The sequence below is a fragment of the Electrona antarctica genome (assembly GCF_951216825.1).
Source record: "Electrona antarctica genome assembly, chromosome: 19".
NCBI lineage: Eukaryota > Metazoa > Chordata > Actinopteri > Myctophiformes > Myctophidae > Electrona > Electrona antarctica.
The window spans coordinates 40,612,277-40,633,360 of record NC_136800.1 but is presented as its reverse complement, the minus strand read 5'-3'; the positions used below and the strand labels follow the sequence as shown (position 1 = coordinate 40,633,360).

Genomic DNA, 21,084 nt, shown 5'->3' with positions numbered 1-21,084 from the left:
CCAGCCAGGCCCTGCTCATAGAACATTTCATCGTAGTGGTTCAATGCCTTGTTCAAGGGCACTTCAGCGGATGGTAATTTTAACGTGTCGGACCGCTGATTCGAACTGGCGACCTTCCGGTATCAAGACCGCTCCGCAATCCGTTCGGCCACCGCTGCCACTAAATGTCCCCCCCTCAGTGCAAAAGTGGAGGGGATATCCCCCCCCCCCCAACTCGTGAAATTTTCCGCGCGCGCAAATACCCCCAAATCTATCCCCCCCAGTTATAAAATGCTATCTGCGCCCCTGCATTCAGGCGAAATATTGTTGTACAGTAAACGTGGACATGTTGTATTAATGCACACAGAGCACGGACTAGACCAGATACACGACTTGTACACAAATAGCAAAATAATAAGTTACACACACACACACACACACACGTGCGGGGAGAGAGAGAGAGAGAGAGAGAGAGAGAGAGAGGTGAGAGTGACAAACTTTTACAATATCTCCACTACCATTATCAAAATTAATTCCTTATTATATATATATATATATATATATATATATATATATATATATATATATTTTGTTTTTACATTTTGGAAAACAAATAGCTCTTTTGCAATGTGAAATGCAACCGAATTCTTGCATCTTAATCCTTTTCCTTGTCTTTATTATGGGCCAACTTGTGAAAGCTGCATGCTTTTGTGAAGGCTCTTAGTTCTCAGTTCAGTTCTCACAGCCTGCATATCTCTATGAAAATAGCTGATCTACAAGCTCACAACGCGTTGCTCGGACGCAACGCGTTGTGAGCTTGCAGATCAGCTATTTTCAGCATGGAACACTATTACATTCATCAAACTGTCAGTCTCGATCTGGTCAGATGTCGTCACCAGGCTGTGGTATGAGTGAACGTGGACCCTCATAGAAAAGAAAGGATTGTTGACCAGTCCTTGGTACAGCAGCAGATAGGATAGTAAGAGTAAGAAAAAGGGGCGCCAGGACACAATTTGAGTCTCACTCAAGAGTGAAGTTCAAATATGACACTGATGTTTATTACATTTTCCGTGCATTATATACAAAACAGTATCTCGAGAGGTGGTCGTATGTCACATGGGTATTTATGAGAATGCATAAGATTGACATGAGGTACAATTTCCGTGGTTTAAAGTTCGTTAGGCCTCTGTGAGTTGGAAGAGTCAGAGAGAGGGCATCGGTGGGGGCCTGGGGGGGGGGGGTCCTTCCTGTTCATCCATGGCAAGACTTCACTGGAAACGGAGCAACCTGAAAAGATATTATCTATGATATTATCTCTGCACGTTGCCTGCGCTCTCGTAAACAACACCTATAAACAGTGGCGTGCACAGACATTTAGAGGGGCAGGTGCTCAAGTGGAAAAAAGGGCACTTTGTGCAGCGCGTGGAACCGGCCGGTTGCCTTAATAGTGTGAGATTTATAGATTGTGGGGCCTAAATAATATATTAGAAGCCTTTTATCAAGAATTGATCAATGTTACCATGGTCCACAATCCACATACTGTACAGTGTAACTGTACAAAATAAGAAAAAAAGGGCACATTGGGCACAAAGGGCACATTGCCAAAAGGGCAGGGGGTGCTCTAGCACCCCCTACTGTCTATCTGTGCACGCCACTGCCTATAAACCGGATACCAATAGATTATCTGTTAAGATTGAAAGGTGTAAGACATACAGGATACTGCTTTTTGCGTAAACAAGTCCTTAAGGTCAACATCAGCATATCTCAGGGTATCTCAAGGTATCTCAAGAATTGATGCAATACAGTAAGTACAGTATGCATGCTGTTGGTCACGTAACCATGAGCTGACATTACACTTTGACATCTTGTGCATGGTTTGAGCTGCCATTTGGCTTGTACATCTATGCATGGTTATGAAATTCATAACAAACACGTTGTACGACGAAGAATAAATCAGGCATCACTGCGTTTCTGTGGAGGGAGGGAGATGTCTTGTGTTGGCCGAACGAGGCGATCATGTATGGACAGTTGGACACTACCTCCTCGACGCAAACATAACAAGCTATTGGAAGCTATTTTTGGTGGAACATTATGTTTAATCAACAACACGTTTGTGTCGGGACATGTCCTATCATGTCCTATTATGTGTCTGCTCACTCTGCTGTCTGTATGCGTGCATTACTGGATCATCATGCATGCAGTTAGATATGCGTGCCGTGCGCTGCAGTGAAATTGTACGGCTGAGACAGATTAGTTCATTTGTTTTGGATAATAAGGGCTTATTTGTGAGTTTTCCGCTAGATATTAAGGCCTGTTTATAGGGTGTGTTTCTTTTTTTTTTAAGATCTTTTTTTTGCGGCTTACGCCTTTTTTTTTTTTTTTTTGAAGGGACAGACAGTAGGCTGACAGGAAACGGGAGAGAGATGGGGGAAGACATGCAGTAAAGGCCGTGTCGGGCTCGGGAGTCGAACCCGCGGCACACTGCGACTGGATTACCAGTCGGGTGCCCAGACGGTTACGCCACCGCCTGGGCCTATAGGGTGTGTTTTAGCGGGGGTTTCGTCTAGAAGGCTGTATGGAAACACTCACTTTGAACTCAGTTGAACGCGAGAAAGTGACGTTCTCACACGCCAGAAATGAACACGTTCACAATGACGTTAGTCAAGCAGAAATACAGTACGTTCCGTTCACGTTCACCCAAAATATGAACGTGTTCGTGAACGATCGCAAACATCACATAACAGCAACCAAGGACTGTCTAAAGAGGACGAGACGCGAAGACTGTACGGGCGACGCCATGGTGCTCCATGGAAGGAAAGAAACATGCGCAGTTGAGACCAGGAAGTTGTACATGCACAAATTTGGGCGTGTACAATTTCCTGGTCACATCAGCGAATGACATGTGGGTCTTGCACACACTGAATTTACCCACATAGTAATGCAGCATATTAACCCCTTTGCCCTTGAGCACAGCATGAAACCCCTCGAGTATATCTGACTGAACTAACTCTGCAAGCTACGTATCATTTACCATGCTCAGTGTCACGGATGCAGACAGAGAGTTGAACCCAAGTGCAAAGTCACAACAAACAAGAGTAGATTATAAAGTATTTAATAAAGAATCAGGAGATATCTTACACAGGAGATGCAGGTATGAATCAGGCAATCGAGAATGACATCAAAGTCAACACAGGAACAGGCAGGACATCTATGACAACAGGTTATGAACTGACAATGAGTGTTTGCACTGAGTCCAGTTTTATAGGGAGCCGGTTGATTGGAGAAGTGTTCACTGCTGGGCTGATGAGGTAGTTGAAGACAGGTGTGTAAATAGATCTGGGTGTGCTGGAATGGGATATGGGAGTGGCCAGTGTGGAGTCACAGACTGAGGGAGAGACCATCCTGGGCAAGACCTACGCTGAAAAGACTATCAGCGGAAGTGGCGGAAGTGTTGCGTGTAAGATAACTACGTCACGCGGTGTGGCTGTGTTTACTAGTCCCCACCGAAACAAGGAAATGACGTTGATGCTTTACAAATCAGTTCACATTCTCCGCGAATGAAACAAGTGTTGTGATTGGTCGGGAAAATATCGTATCCGGGGGAAATACATCTGATGGATGTTCCGGAGGATACGTCCGCCGATAGCTTCTTTGCCTTACGTTGTGACCAGGCTCTTCTTTTCGCAGTTAAGTGAGCCTGGGACCGAGGCTAGGGAGAGACAGACTGTGACACTCCGTGTGAATGGGTCTTTGCTCTGATACAAGCGAGCGTGAAAGCTCCCTACTTACTTATGAGTGTTTAGACAATATGGAGGTTATGCTATGCATATTCATGGCTCTCATAACTTTAAATGTGTCAAAAGGAACTTGGTATGCTATAAGTGTCAACAGACGACAAGTACTATAAATGTACTGTACTTGAATGATAGAATGATATAGTTTGGACACTTGTCTTATACATTGTCCTGTACTTTGTCTCCCTCTAGATTTGAATCTTTCTCTGTGAGAGATGGCAGAGAGTGGCAGAGGGACAATTATTGGCGACGACAGTCTGGAGAACTGGTTAATACTGGGCTCAGGGGGCTTTGGGTGGGTCTTTAAGGCCAAACACAAGCTCCTGGGCATTGAAGTGGCCATTAAGCTGCTTAATCATGATGACAGGTATGATGACAAATTGACAATGATCAAAAAAGCTAAATAATGTATCTATTGATAATTATCTTCATTCACACTATTATTCTTTTCATGATCTTAGTCAGTTTCACACAATTGGGTTCTAACTGCTGCCTTTCCCCTCCTAAACTGACCCCATACTGCAGCTCTGGAACGTTGTATGCTGCCCTGTGTCGAGAGGCAGGTCACATGGACTCTGCAGACCATCAGTTTGTTCCCAGGGTCTATGGGATGTACCGCGGCCGGCCCCCCATCATCATGGGCTCCAAAGAGATGCAGGGTATAGTGATGGAGCTGATGGAGGGAGGCTGCCTGCAGTCCTTTCTGCTAACCAAGGTCTTTATAATTCAACTGAAACTAACTAAATAACCACAACTAAAACTGAAAACGCATCTTCGTCAACTGAACTAAATAAAAACTAGAATAAAAAAACAAAGACGTTAACTAACTGAAAGGGGGGGGGGGGGGGGATAATAATAAAGAACTAAAGCTAACACTAAATCCAAAACTATTCTTAACCTTTCCACAGACCCAGTCTAAACCTCCACCCTGGCCCCTGGCGTTCCGTCTAGCCCACCAGGTGGCGCTAGCCATGGACTTCCTCCACTGTAAGAAGGACCTTGTGCACATGGACCTGAAACCAGCCAATATCCTGCTGGATGCCGACCTCAATGCCAAGGTATACAATATACAATAATTATACATATCTATCAATCAGTTAATGACCTGAAACCAGCCAATATCCTGCTGGATGCCGACCTCAATGCCAAGGTATACAATATACAATAATTATACATATCTATCTATCAGTTAATGACCTGAAACCAGCCAATATCCTGCTGTATGCTGACTTCAATGCCAAGGTATACAATATACATATATGTATATATCAGTTGTATACATATATCCATGCATTTATCACTTTGTGTTGAAATGAAATGAGGAACACTCTTTTGTTTTACTCTTATCAGTTAATGTATGCATTTATGTTTACTACAGTATTAGTAAGTGTATACATATATATTTACTATAAAGTATCAGTTAATTAATGCCATGACAACATGACCACTAGGGTTTGATTCCCAACTCAAGCAGCGTGACGGATTCTCGTCGACTAAAACCAAAACTAAATTAAAACTAAGATACGATGACTACTAAATATACTACTGACAATTGTGTCAACGAATATAAACTAGATTAGACTAAAATGTCAGGGAGGGACTAGTAGAGAAGAGATCCGGTAGAACTAAATGTAGAACTAAATGTCAGGGAGGGACTAGTGGAGAAGAGATCCAGTAGAACTAAATGTTAGGGAGGGACTAGTGGAGAAGAGATCCAGTAGAACTAAATGTTAAGGAGGAGAAGAGATCCAGTAGAACTAAATGTTAGGGAGAGACTGGTGGAGAAGAGATCCAGCAGAACTAAATGTTAGGGAGGGACTAGTGGAGAAGAGATCCAGTAGAACTAAATGTCAAGGAGGGACTAGTGGAGAAGAGATCCAGCAGAACTAAATGTTAGGGAGGGACTAGTGGAGAAGAGATCCAGTAGAACTAAATGTTAAGGAGGAGAAGAGATCCAGTAGAACTAAATGTTAGGGAGAGACTGGTGGAGAAGAGATCCAGCAGAACTAAATGTTAGGGAGGGACTAGTGGAGAAGAGATCCAGTAGAACTAAATGTCAAGGAGGGACTAGTGGAGAAGAGATCCAGCAGAACTAAATGTTAGGGAGGGACTAGTGGAGAAGAGATCCAGTAGAACTAAATATCAGGGAGGGACTACTGGAGAAGAGATCCCGTAGAACTAAATGTCAGGGAGAGACTAGTGGAGAAGAGAACCAGTAGAACTAAATGTTAGGGAGGGACTAGTGGACAAGAGATCCAGTAGAACTAAATGTTAGGGAGGGACTAGTGGAGAAGAGATCCAGTAGAACTAAATGTTAGGGAGGGACTAGTGGAGAAGAGATCCAGTAGAACTAAATGTTAGGGAGGGACTAGTGGAGAAGAGATCCAGTAGAACTAAATGTCAGGGATGGACTAGTGGAGAAGAGATCCAGTAGAACTAAATGTCAGGGATGGACTAGTGGAGAAGAGATCCCGTAGAATAAAATGTCAGGGATGGACTAGTGGAGAAGAGATCCAGTAGAACTAAATGTTAGGGAGGGACTAGTGGAGAAGAGATCCAGTAGAACTAAATGTCAGGGATGGACTAGTGGAGAAGAGATCTAGTAGAATAAAATGTCAGGGATGGACTAGTGGAGAAGAGATCCAGCAGAACTAAATGTTAGGGAGGGACTAGTGGAGAAGAGATCCAGTAGAACTAAATATCAGGGAGGGACTACTGGAGAAGAGATCCCGTAGAACTAAATGTTAGGGAGGGACTAGTGGAGAAGAGATCCAGTAGAACTAAATGTCAGGGATGGACTAGTGGAGAAGAGAACCCGTAGAATAAAATGTCAGGGAGGGACTAGTGGAGAAGAGAACCCGTAGAATAAAATGTCAGGGAGGGACTAGTGGAGAAGAGAACCAGTAGAACTAAATGTCAGGGATGGACTAGTGGAGAAGAGATCCAGTAGAACTAAATGTCAGGGATGGACTAGTGGAGAAGAGAACCAGTAGAACTAAATGTCAGGGAGGGACTAGTGGAGAAGAGATCCAGTAGAACTAAATGTCAGGGAGGGACTAGTGGAGAAGAGAACCAGTAGAACTAAATGTCAGGGATGGACTAGTGGAGAAGAGATCCAGTAGAATAAAATGTCAGGGAGGGACTAGTGGAGAAGAGATCCAGTAGAATAAAATGTTAGGGAGGGACTAGTGGAGAAGAGATCCAGTAGAACTAAATGTCAGGGATGGACTAGTGGAGAAGAGATCCAGTAGAATAAAATGTCAGGGAGGGACTAGTGGAGAAGAGATCCAGTAGAACTAAAAGACAAGTTATTTTATGCTTGGTTGCGCTCGGGTGTTGCACTCTGAAATATAGCAGATCTGCAAGCTCACAATGTGTTCCATTACGACGCCATCAAGGCCCGCTTAAATACATTTTAGTCGGCTAAGTCAACTTTAGATTTAGTCGACTGAAATCATATGACGATGTATGATGATGAATCATATGTCGACTAAAACTAGACTAAACAAACATTTCACATGACTAAAATCTGACAAAAACTAAATGAAAATTTGCTCTTGAAATGAACAGTTCTCGTCACTGCATGTCCTGCTTAAACACAATCATAAACACCTCCTCTTTCTGTCAACAGATAGCAGATTTTGGCCTGTCTACGGTGACCAACAGTGTCAGGTCGACCAACCGTACAAACAAAGGTGGCACTCTGTCCTACACCCCCCCGGAGGCTTTTGGAGAGACATACCACCGTGTTCGCTCTTATGATGTTTACAGGTGATTAACTATCTAGATACATACCACCATGTTCACTACGATGTTTGAAATTAAATGAAATTAAATCTATATTTACCCAGGGTATCTGGGCTAAGCTCAAGAACTTGTTTCCAGCCAGGCCCTGCTCATAGAACACATTTCATCGTAGTGGTTCAATGCCTTGTTCAAGGGCACTTCAGCGGTGGTAATTTTAACGTGTCGGACGGCTGATTCGAACTAGGAACCTTCCGGTATCAAGACCGCGCCGCTATCCGTTCGGCCACCGCTGCCACACTGTTTACATGTGACTAACTCTATCTAGATACATACCACCATGCTCACTATGATGATGTTTACAGGTGATTAACTCAATCTAGATACATACCACCATGTTCACTATGATGTTTACAGGTGATTAACTATAGATACATACCACGGTACCACCATGTTCACTATGATGTTTACAGGTGATTAACTCTTATCTAGATACAGATGTGATCAAAAGTTTACATACGTTTGTAAAGTCCTGACTTTCCAATAATTTGTTCAACTCTTATTTTTCTGCGATAGGTTGATTGGAGAAAATACTTCTATGTCATACAAAACATCTTGAATTTATTTGTATTTTTATGAATGTTTAAGGGTTTTCTGAAAATGTGACCAAATCTGCTGGTTCATAAATATACATACAGCAATTATATTATGTCCCATGGTCATGTAGAAAGTTGTGTCAATCAAATTAGCTTTGTGGCATGGCTTCTTAACTTCTTGTGAGTGATTATGATTGACTACATCTGGCGTGTTCACTTCTGAGCCTTAATTAGGGCTTGTTTGGCCACAACCCACAAACAATAAAATGGGAAAGTCAAAGGAGCTCAGCATGGATCTGAAAAAGCGAATAATAGACTTAAACAAGTCAGGTAGTCACTTGGAGCCATTTCAAGTCAGCTACAGGTTCCAAGATCAACTGTGCAAACAATTGTTTGTAAGTATAAACTGCATGGCACAGTTGTGTCACTGCCACGATCAGGAAGAAAGCGCAAGCTATCACCTGCTGCTGAGAGAAGATTGGTCAGGATGGTCAAGAGTCAACCTACCTCAAAATTCTTCAGGGCAACCAAATCATCAGCCAGAAGTTTGGGTCTTGGGCGCAGATGGGCATTCCAACAAGACAATGACCCCAAACACACGTCAAAAGTGGTAAAGGAATGGCTAAATCAGGCTCGAATTAAGGTTTTAGAATGGCCTGCCCAAAGTCCTGACCTAAACTCCATCGACAACATGTGGACAGTGCTGAAAAAACAAGTCTATGCCAGAAAGCCAACAAATTTAGATGAACTGCACCAATTCTGTCAAGAGGAGTGGTCAAAGATTCAGGCAGAAGCTTGCCAGAAGCTTGTGGATGGCTACCAAAAGCGTCTAATTGGGGTGAAAATGGCCAAGGGACATGCAACCAAATATTAGCATTGCTGTATGTATTCTTTTGAACCAGCAGAGTTGAACAAATTATTGGAATGTCAGGACTATCATGACAGTATGTCCTTTACAAACGTATGTAAACTTTTGATCACAACTACATACCACCATGTTCACTATGAACTCTAGAAGGAATTCTGTTACTACATCAGTCATAAATACATATTATGCGTTGAAGTGACACATGTTTTTTATTGTATGAAAACCTCTAATGCTTGGATGCTTCCCGCCTTTTTATTAGCTACGGCATACTTCTCTGGACCATTCTCACTGGAGAGAGTCCCTATCCAGGTAAACTATTTGCGCACGCACGCACGCACGCACGCACGCACGCACGCACGCACACACAGTAAATGTTCCTGTATTTTATGTAGGGGTGGATCAGTCCTTGTTGATGTTCCACATTCCAAGGGGAGAGAGACCAGATCTTCGTAAAATCGATGTCCAGAAAGCAGCTGGATTAGAAGATCTGGTGGAGCTCATGCAGAGATGCTGGGACTCTGAGCCCAACAAGAGGCCTTTGTTTGCTGGTAAATCTATTCATGCAGAGAAGCTGGGACTCTGAGCCCAACAAGAGGCCTTCGTTTGCAGGTAAATCTATTCATGCAGAGATGCTGGGACTCTGAGCCCAACAAGAGACCTTCGTTTGCAGGTAAATCTATCTTTGTCACTGCACCAGTGAGAAGGTCTATTGAAATCACAAAAGATTATTATTTGAACTAATGAAAAGCGTTTTTGTTTTTGAGGCACTAAACCGTTGCGCAACTTTTTGCACACACATCACAAGAGGCGAAAAACTACGTATTTCAATCGTCTCACAAAATGGGCATGGCCTGATGGCTCAATAGTGCCCCCCTACACAAGTTTGTGCTTGAAGCCCCACAATACGGTTTCACCTACATGTATGAAGATCGGTACACACCTGTATTATGTCCACACTTACAAAAACGTCTCTTGGCGTCATGACCGAGACCAACAGGAGTTCGCCGGTTCCCTCCTCCATCTGGTCTCTCTCAAGCAGAAACGATGAACCCGGAAGCAGCGGGACACTCATTTTGAGTTGTAGTCTTGTTAGGTTGTGTTTACATTTGCGCTGTCACAGCTTTAATACGTCGTAAGTCTCACGTTGATCCCGCCTCTAGCGGCCGCAACTCTTGAATACGGACTTGGCCTGGGCCGGCCTAGCGGTCCAGGCACCCTACGCTGGCAGTGGACTTGGCCTGGGCCGGCCCAGCGGTCCAGGCACCCTTGGCTGGTATTCAGCGTGTCGTGGGTTCAAGTCCCGAGCCCGACGACCTTTGCTGCGTGTCTTCCCGCATCTCTGTCCCTCTTTCCTGTCAAACTACTGTAAAACCTATCAATAAAGGCAAAAAGCTCCCAATAATATCTTTAAAAAAAAGAACATTTTTTTTCATTTCAGAATGTGTTGAAGTGACACGTGGTGTTTTTTCAAGACACAAGGAGGGAATCTCTGCTGCCTGTGACCTCCTGAATCCTCCTCCTTCTGTTCCTGCTCCTCCTGGTGCTCCAGGGCTCACCATCAGAAAGGCCTTTTTAAAACGTGAGTCCATGTTGATACAGAGCTTTTACACAGTGGAACTGTTTGGATATCAGTATACATGTTGACACACAGCTTTTACACGGTGGAACTGTTTGGATATCAGTATACAATGTGCATAGTAAAATACCAGCTCAGCCTTAAAGACGTAATGAAATGAAAAAATATTTTTTCACACTTCTAGATCATATCCGTGGTCATCATATGGTCATACTAACAATAGATGGTCATCATATGGTCATACTAACAATAGATGGTCATCATGGTCATACCTAACAATAGATGGTCATCTTATGGTCATACTAACAATAGATGGTCATCATATGGTCATACTAACAATAGATGGTCATCTTATGGTCATACCTAACAATAGATGGTCATCATATGGTCATACTAAAAATAGATGGTCATCTTATGGTCATACCTAACAATAGATGGTCATCATATGGTCATACTAACAATAGATGGTCATCTTATGGTCATACTAACAATAGATGGTCATCATATGGTCATCCTAACAATAGATGGTCATCATATGGTCATACTAACAATAGATGGTCATCATATGGTCATACTAACAATAGATGGTCATCATATGGTCATACTAACAATAGATGGTCATCATATGGTCATACTAACAATAGATGGTCATCATATGGTCATACCTAACAATAGATGGTCATACCGAACAATAGATGGTCATCATATGGTCATACTAACAATAGATGGTCATACCTAACAATAGATGGTCATACTAACAATAGATGGTCGGTGAGTACCACAGACGAATAACAGTCTAAGTCCACACTATTGATCCATAATATATAAATGATAGATAAGGGTTCAGGACAACGAGGCCTTTTCATGGAGGGGTCAGTCTGAAATTTGGACTTAGACTGTTTTTCGTCTGTGGTACTCATATGGTCATACTAACAATAGATGGTCATCTTATGGTCATACTAACAATAGATGGTCATCATATGGTCATACTAACAATAGATGGTCATCATATGGTCATACTAACAATAGATGGTCATCATATGGTCATACTAACAATAGATGGTCATACCTAACAATAGATGGTCATACTAACAATAGATGGTCATCATATGGTCATACTAACAATAGATGGTCATACCTAACAATAGATGGTCATACCTAACAATAGATGGTCATACTAACAATAGATGGTCATCATATGGTCATACTAACAATATATGGTCATCATATGGTCATACTAACAATAGATGGTCATCATATGGTCATACTAACAATAGATGGTCATCATATGGTCATACTAACAATAGATGGTCATCATATGGTCATACTAACAATAGATGGTCATCATATGGTCATACTAACAATAGATGGTCATCATATGGTCATACTAATAATAGATGGTCATACCTAACAATAGATGGTCATCATATGGTCATACCTAACAATAGATGGTCATCATATGGTCATACTAACAATAGATGGTCATACTAACAATAGATGGTCATCATATGGTCATACCTAACAATAGATGGTCATCATATGGTCATACTAACAATAGATGGTCATCATATGGTCATACTAACAATAGATGGTAATCTTATGGTCATACTAACAATAGATGGTCATCATATGGTCATACTAACAATAGATGGTCATACCTAACAATAGATGGTCATCATATGGTCATACCTAACAATAGATGGTCATCATATGGTCATACCTAAAAATAGATGGTCATCATATGGTCATACTAACAATAGATGGTCATCTTATGGTCATACTAACAATAGATGGTCATCTTATGGTCATACCTAACAATAGATGGTCATCATATGGTCATACCTAACAATAGATGGTCATCATATGGTCATACTAATAGATGGTCATACCTAACAATAGATGGTCATCATATGGTCATACTAACAATAGATGGTCAGCTTATGGTCATACCTAACAATAGATGGTCATCATGTGGTCATACTAACAATATATGGTCATCATATGGTCATACTAACAATAGATGGTCATCATATGGTCATACCTAACAATAGATGGTCATCATATGGTCATACCTAATAATAGATGGTCATCATATGGTCATACTATAACAATAGATGGTCATCATATGGTCATACTATAACAATAGATGGTCATCATATGGTCATACTATAACAATAGATGGTCATCATATGGTCATACTAACAATAGATGGTCATCATATGGTCATACTAACAATAGATGGTCATCATATGGTCATACTAACAATAGATGGTCATCATATGGTCATACCTAACAATAGATGGTCATCATATGGTCATACTAACAATAGATGGTCATACTAACAATAGATGGTCATCATATGGTCATACCTAACAATAGATGGTCATCATATGGTCATACTAACAATAGATGGTCATCATATGGTCATACTAACAATAGATGGTCATCTTATGGTCATACTAACAATAGATGGTCATCATATGGTCATACTAACAATAGATGGTCATACCTAACAATAGATGGTCATCATATGGTCATACCTAACAATAGATGGTCATCATATGGTCATACCTAAAAATAGATGGTCATCATATGGTCATACTAACAATAGATGGTCATCTTATGGTCATACTAACAATAGATGGTCATCTTATGGTCATACCTAACAATAGATGGTCATCATATGGTCATACCTAACAATAGATGGTCATCATATGGTCATACTAATAGATGGTCATACCTAACAATAGATGGTCATCATATGGTCATACTAACAATAGATGGTCAGCTTATGGTCATACCTAACAATAGATGGTCATCATGTGGTCATACTAACAATATATGGTCATCATATGGTCATACTAACAATAGATGGTCATCATATGGTCATACCTAATAATAGATGGTCATCATATGGTCATACTATAACAATAGATGGTCATCATATGGTCATACTATAACAATAGATGGTCATCATATGGTCATACTAACAATAGATGGTCATCATATGGTCATACTAACAATAGATGGTCATCATATGGTCATACTAACAATAGATGGTCATCATATGGTCATACTAACAATAGATGGTCATCATATGGTCATACTAACAATAGATGGTCATCATATGGTCATACCTAACAATAGATGGTCATCATATGGTCATACTAACAATAGATGGTCATCATATGGTCATACTAACAATAGATGGTCATCTTATGGTCATACTAACAATAGATGGTCATCATATGGTCATACTAACAATATATGGTCATCATATGGTCATACCTAACAATAGATGGTCATCATATGGTCATACTAACAATAGATGGTCATCATATGGTCATACTAACAATAGATGGTCATCATATGGTCATACTAACAATAGATGGTCATCTTATGGTCATACTAACAATATATGGTCATCTTATGGTCATACTAACAATATATGGTCATCATATGGTCATACTAACAATAGATGGTCACCATATGGTCATACTAACAATAGATGGTCACCATATGGTCATACTAACAATAGATGGTCATCATATGGTCATACTAACAATAGATGGTCATACCTAACAATAGATGGTCATACTAACAATAGATGGTCATCATATGGTCATACTAACAATATATGGTCATCATATGGTCATACTAACAATAGATGGTCATCATATGGTCATACTAACAATAGATGGTCATCATATGGTCATACTAACAATAGATGGTCATCATATGGTCATACTAACAATAGATGGTCATCATATGGTCATACTAACAATAGATGGTCATCATATGGTCATACTAACAATAGATGGTCATCATATGGTCATACTAACAATATATGGTCATCATATGGTCATACTAACAATAGATGGTCATCATATGGTCATACTAACAATAGATGGTCATACCTAACAATAGATGGTCATCATATGGTCATACCTAACAATAGATGGTCATCATATGGTCATACTAACAATAGATGGTCATACTAACAATAGATGGTCATCATATGGTCATACCTAACAATAGATGGTCATCATATGGTCATACTAACAATAGATGGTCATCATATGGTCATACTAACAATAGATGGTCATCTTATGGTCATACTAACAATAGATGGTCATCATATGGTCATACTAACAATAGATGGTCATACCTAACAATAGATGGTCATCATATGGTCATACCCAACAATAGATGGTCATCATATGGTCATACCCAACAATAGATGGTCATCATATGGTCATACTAACAATAGATGGTCATCTTATGGTCATACTAACAATAGATGGTCATCTTATGGTCATACCTAACAATAGATGGTCATCATATGGTCATACCTAACAATAGATGGTCATCATATGGTCATACTAACAATAGATGGTCATCATATGGTCATACTAACAATAGATGGTCATCATATGGTCATACTAACAATAGATGGTCATCATATGGTCATACTAACAATAGATGGTCATCATATGGTCATACTAACAATAGATGGTCATCATATGGTCATACTAACAATAGATGGTCATCTTATGGTCATACTAACAATAGATGGTCATCGTATGGTCATACTAACAATAGATGGTCATCATATGGTCATACTAACAATAGATGGTCATCATATGGTCATACCTAACAATAGATGGTCATCATATGGTCATACTAACAATAGATGGTCATCATATGGTCATACTAACAATAGATGGTCATCATATGGTCATACTAACAATAGATGGTCATCATATGGTCATACTAACAATAGATGGTCATCATATGGTCATACCTAACAATAGATGGTCATCTTATGGTCATACTAACAATAGATGGTCATCATATGGTCATACTAACAATAGATGGTCATCATATGGTCATACCTAACAATAGATGGTCATCATATGGTCATACTAACAATAGATGGTCATCATATGGTCATACTAACAATAGATGGTCATCATATGGTCATACTAACAATAGATGGTCATCATATGGTCATACTAACAATAGATGGTCATCATATGGTCATACCTAACAATAGATGGTCATCATATGGTCATACTAACAATAGATGGTCATCATATGGTCATACTAACAATAGATGGTCATCATATGGTCATACTAACAATAGATGGTCATCATATGGTCATACCTAACAATAGATGGTCATCATATGGTCATACTAACAATAGATGGTCATCTTATGGTCATACTAACAATAGATGGTCATCATATGGTCATACCTAACAATAGATGCATAGAGATAGAGAGAGACAGAGACAGAGACAGAGAGAGACAGAGACAGAGAGACAGACATGAACAACATAGACACAACCCACTGCCTACAGCTGCTATAGCTACACGCACTGAGACAGACTGAGCAGTGTTTACAAGTTCTGTTGTGACGTGGAAACGTGCGTACGCTTGTCAGTATTTTCTCACACACACACACACACACACACACACACACACACACACACACACACACACACACACACACACAGTTGCGCACGCGTGTCAGTCAATTTCATCATGTGTGCTTTACTGTGTTTTCTCCAACAGATTCCTCTCCTCTGTCGTTGGATCCAAACACAGCGATGAGAACCCTCATCCTGTCAGAGAACAACAGGAAGGTGACTGATACAGATGTAGACCAACCTTATTCAGATCATCCTCTGAGATTTACCTCTAGGTCTAATGTGTTGAGTAAAGAATGTATATCTGAACCCCATTACTTTGAAGTGGAATGGAGTGGAAAGTGGGTTGGTATAGCAGTCTGTCAGGATGACATGAACAGAAAGGATTGGGGTCTATCATGCTTTGGATCCACTCCTCAATCATCAATGTTATATTACTCTGATTGTTATAAACGCTACATGTTCAATCACAACAACATTGACACTGAAGTGTCAGGAACTGTTCCCTCCACAAGGGGGAGCCACAGGGTGGGGGTGTATGTAGATCCCCCAGCAGGTGTTCTGTGTTTCTACCATGTGTGTGGAAACACAATGAGTCTCCTTCATACAGAGAGGACGGCCTTCACACGACCTCTGTATGCAGGGATATATGTTGTTGCTGCTACAGCAGAGGTCTGTGAGATCTGGTAAACATGTTGAACCTCTATACTAACAGCTGAGCGGGGTTCTCCAGGGCTCTGTACTTGGAACTGTCTAGGAAAATGTGTAATTTCCTTCGTTTTTAAAGCGGGTTTTGGCAGGTTTAGTTTAGATTTGGTGAAAATGCTAAATTCTGTTTTTTTTTTAAATTAATTTAAGTTTTTATAGTAATGTTTTGGTGCCACGATCAGGGATGAGATTCAAAAAAGCTAAATAAATAAAATAAAATATCAGATCATCCTCGTTTGACATCTTTTTTTTCTGTGTTTAAATGTTGAAACATAAATATTTTATTTAAGGTTTAGCATTATTAATTGATTTATCATGGAGATAACGATAAATTATTATTAGCCTATTAAACACACACATTCATACAGCTTATTTACATAAAGTATATACAGTTGGAGGTACAGCATTGTGTAGACAAAGTATATACAGTTGGAGGTACAGCATTCTGTAAACAAAGTATATACAGTTGGAGGAGGTACAGCATTGTGTAAACATAAAGTATATACAATTGGAGGAGGTACAGCATTGTGTAAACATAAAGTATATACAGTTGGAGCATTGCATTGTTTGATACATGTTGGGTGTAGCGTACCAGGCTGGATAAAGAGGTAGAAGTTTCTTTATTTGATCAACGTGAAAACTAAAAACAAGACACAAAACATCTAATCAACATAGGCAGACACATCCAATAATATGAGGCATTCATATAAACAAATACGTTTACAAAATAACCAATAAAAGGTACATATCAAACCATAATACCATATAAACAAACCACCAACTACAACAATAAAAACCCACAACAATATGACACAAACCAATAACCATAAAATGAACATTCACCTCTCCAGCTAGGTGCTAATAGGTTCCCCATGGGCATGACGTCACTCTGAACATATTGTGTGTGTCCAAGAAAGTCACTAGAATCAATAAAGCACAAATTAAAATCTGAGATAAATCACTCGATCCGTTTGGCAGTCCAATTTATCCCGTTAGGGCTTAGCTTTAATCCAACGTTGTTTGAACGCATGGTGAGGAGCCAAACATTTCATCTGACTGACGCTGAGCTGTCTTTTATCAGTCAACATGCACGGCTCTGGTGAGCGAGTGTACTTCCAGTGAGCCTGCAGTGCCTCGCACAGCTTCTTCAAAATAAAAGTGTTTCCTTAATTTCATTCCGGGGTCCGTTACATTGGGTATAAAGTATTTTTAACAAATAGCAGCATATTTTTCCTCTAGATATACAAAATAAAAAGAGACTCAAATTTCAAACGTGTTTAAGTAATTCAATCAAACCAGCAGGTGTCGCTGTTTCACCACACTTGGAGAATGGAGATCAAAGCGACCCGATTTCAGCTCAGCAGATCCGGTCTAGAGCGGATCTGGAAATGGTTAACAGATCCGGAATCACAGCGAGCTTTGTCGTCACAGTGCATGCATGTGTGTGTGTGTGTGTGTGTGTGTGTGTGTGTGTGTGTGTGTGTGTGTGTGTGTGTGTGTGTGTGTGTGTGTGTGTGTGTGTGTGTGTGTGTGTGTGTGTGTGTGTGTGTGTGTGTGTGTGTGTGTGTGTGTGTGTGTGTGTGTGTGTGTGTGTGTGTGTGTCCGTGCGGGCGTGTGCGCGGTGCGGTACATTGAAAGGACTAGAATCAGAGATAATCAGAATCAAACTTTATTGTCACATCACATTACAAGTAACATGGGTGAAATTCTTGTTTGTGCAGGCTCATCATTGCAGTTAAAAAAATACATAAAGTGCATAGTACATGACTAATCTACATGGTACAATATATATGCATATAAAAATAAATAATAGTGATGTAGCCTATGTGTATATATAAAGTAGTCTCTACTAAGAGGAGACCAATTCTGTTCAGTCTGGGCGGCGTCACCAGTCCTAGTTCTTGTTCAGCAGTCTAATTGTTGACAAGTAGAAACTGTTCAAGAGTCTGGAGGTGCTGCTCTTGATGCTCATGTAGCTTTTGCCCGGCCGTGGGCGTGGAAGTGGCTTGAACAGGCTATGGCTGGGGTGATGGATGTCCCTGATAATGTTTTCAGCCTTAGCCACACAACGTCTCTTGTGTGTTTCCTGGAGTGGGGAAAGCTTCCCTCCCACGATTCGCTGTGCTGTTCGCACTACTCTCTGCAGTGCTTTCCGTCATCGTCGTCGATCAGGCCCATCACTGTTGTGTCGTCCGCGTATTTGATCACGACGTTGGAGCTGTGCGTGGCTGTACAGTTGTGTGTGTACAGTGAGTAGAGTAGAGGGCTCAGCACGCAGCCCTGGGGGGCTCCTGTGTTGAGGGTCAGGGGGTCCGACGTGATGTTGCCCATCCTCACCACCTGACGGCGGCCGGACAGAAAGTCAAGTATCCAGCTGCACATGGTCGAGTGCAGGCCTATTTAATGACTTTGTGAAGTAATGCAATGTGGGTTCCTGCACAGTTTATTGTATTATAATTTTTGAAACAGCTTTGTAAGTTTTATAAACAGAAAATAGTCAGAATGTGTGTAGAATGATTTCGTTTTTGTATTTGAATGTAATACTGTGAAAATGTGTTTAGTATGGCCCAGTTCAGTGTCAGTTGAATTAGCTCTAGGCCTACTGTCTACTTTCTGCTAGCACTTTAGCAGTGCAGCTAGCCACACATGTGCCTTGCCAAAACAATGCAGTGACTGCAATGGTATTTATTTATACTGAATGGTATTTCAGAGTATACTGTATAGTATTACTGTAAAGTAAGAAGATATGTTAAGAGGATATTAGTATTATACTGTAAAGTAAAAAGCGATGTGAAGAGAAAATATGGGTTACTGTAGAATAAGAATGGTGTTATGGTGTATATGGAATCGGAAAGTGAATATGTGTACAATGACAGGGTGAATGTTATATTGTATGATTATTGTTGAAAAGACAAAATATGAACATTGAAAATACAATGGAAAAAAAGAAAAGACAGAAAACAGTTTGTGAGTAAATAAATTATCTGATGGATCTTGCCAAAGAGATGACACGTTTTTGTTGTTCATTCTTGTGTCCTGTATTCCAGGGTAATCTATAATCTGCACCTCGGGTACCCACGCCTGGGACCTGTAAAATTGCCATGTCTGCTTATTATAAGCGTCTTTAGGCTCGTCTCTTTCTGTAAAGTTAATGTAAACAATTGTAAATATTATAGCTTATTATAGCTTGTAGATCTGCTATTTTCAATGGACATGATACATCAATGATAAAGCCGAGGAAAACAAAAACAATCCTCGGGAGCTCTGGAAGCTACTAGACAACCAACTAGGCTTCGGTCAGAAACTAAAACCAGGTTTACAAACAAACATCAAATCGAACGACACCCTCATCACTGACAAGCTTGACGTAGCCAACTACTTAAACATCTTCTTCACAAACATTGCAACAACGCTGGTTAACAAACTGCCCTCCCACTCTGGGCGTTTTGGTGTAGAGCACAATGATTTTAAACTGACAATGGTAACAACTGAGGAGGTACTTAAAAAATCACACCTGTGTGAACTGAGTGGTGCAACTCCCCCCTTACACCCCCCCCCCTCTCTCGCTCTCATTAGCAGGCAACAGTGCAGCACTATTTCTCTCTCTCTGTTTCTGGCACGACAGTGCCCCTACTGGTACTCATGAGTCACACATGAGTCACACACAAACATAGGTTAACACGAGTCACATAGGTGTCACACGGACACGGACATTGCTGTTCCTTGGAGTGGTTGCACCACTCAAAAACTGAGTGCCCTTCAACCACACAAGGCCACTGGCCATGACAATAAATTCCCTCTAAATTTCTCAGAGACTCAGCCACAGCTCCAATCCACCGGCTCTTTTAAGAGCCACCAAATGTGTTATTTGAAGAGAAATTATTAATTTGATATAGACTAGCCATGCACTTTAAACTAACATGACTTAGTTGATGTAACTCCCTCGAAGCACAGACAGACACAAGTGGTTTCATCATACTGATTTATTTGAAGGCTTCTAATCAATCCTCCAAATCCACCAAGAAAACTAAACGATGACAAAATACACCCATTACATATTAACAATTAACATAAAACGACAGCATGTAGATGCAAACATTTTACCAAAGTAAAATACAGACAGAAATGAACAACATACCGTGTTGGCTGTGTGCAAAACAAAAGGGGTATCTCTTCAGTCTTCAGGTCCTTATAACCCTCCTTATGACTTTAGTCTCTTGTGACCTTTTAACTTTAAAAGTCTTTGTGTGACCAGTGTGAAACAGAGCTTCTGCACCTTGCTGCTTCTAGATGCTTGTTGCTTGATTGCTTATACAAAAGTCCTGTGTACCCCATTAACATGAGAGCAGACCAAACGAGATACAGAACATGACTTTGACTCTTCAAA

General features: G+C 40.5%; 1 protein-coding gene and 1 long non-coding RNA gene across 2 annotated transcripts; one reads left to right on the top strand and one right to left on the bottom strand.

Annotated features, from left to right (window-relative positions):
* Positions 1–1,010: 1,010 nt before the first annotated feature.
* On the bottom strand, positions 1,011–21,016 carry LOC306912449. The gene is made up of 2 exons (XR_013788381.1): positions 20,836–21,016; positions 1,011–1,266 (listed from the first exon to the last, which is right to left on the bottom strand). It is a non-coding gene; the product is annotated as an uncharacterized lncRNA (long non-coding RNA).
* LOC306912448 (receptor-interacting serine/threonine-protein kinase 3-like) lies at positions 3,970–16,766 on the top strand. The gene is made up of 8 exons (XM_079488687.1): positions 3,970–4,140; positions 4,299–4,488; positions 4,682–4,831; positions 7,405–7,544; positions 9,241–9,290; positions 9,374–9,529; positions 10,420–10,560; positions 16,135–16,766. Exons 1-8 carry the CDS (start codon positions 3,989–3,991, stop codon positions 16,677–16,679), a joined length of 1,524 nt encoding a protein of 507 aa, XP_079344813.1. The 5' UTR covers positions 3,970–3,988; the 3' UTR covers positions 16,680–16,766.
* Positions 21,017–21,084: the final 68 nt, after the last annotated feature.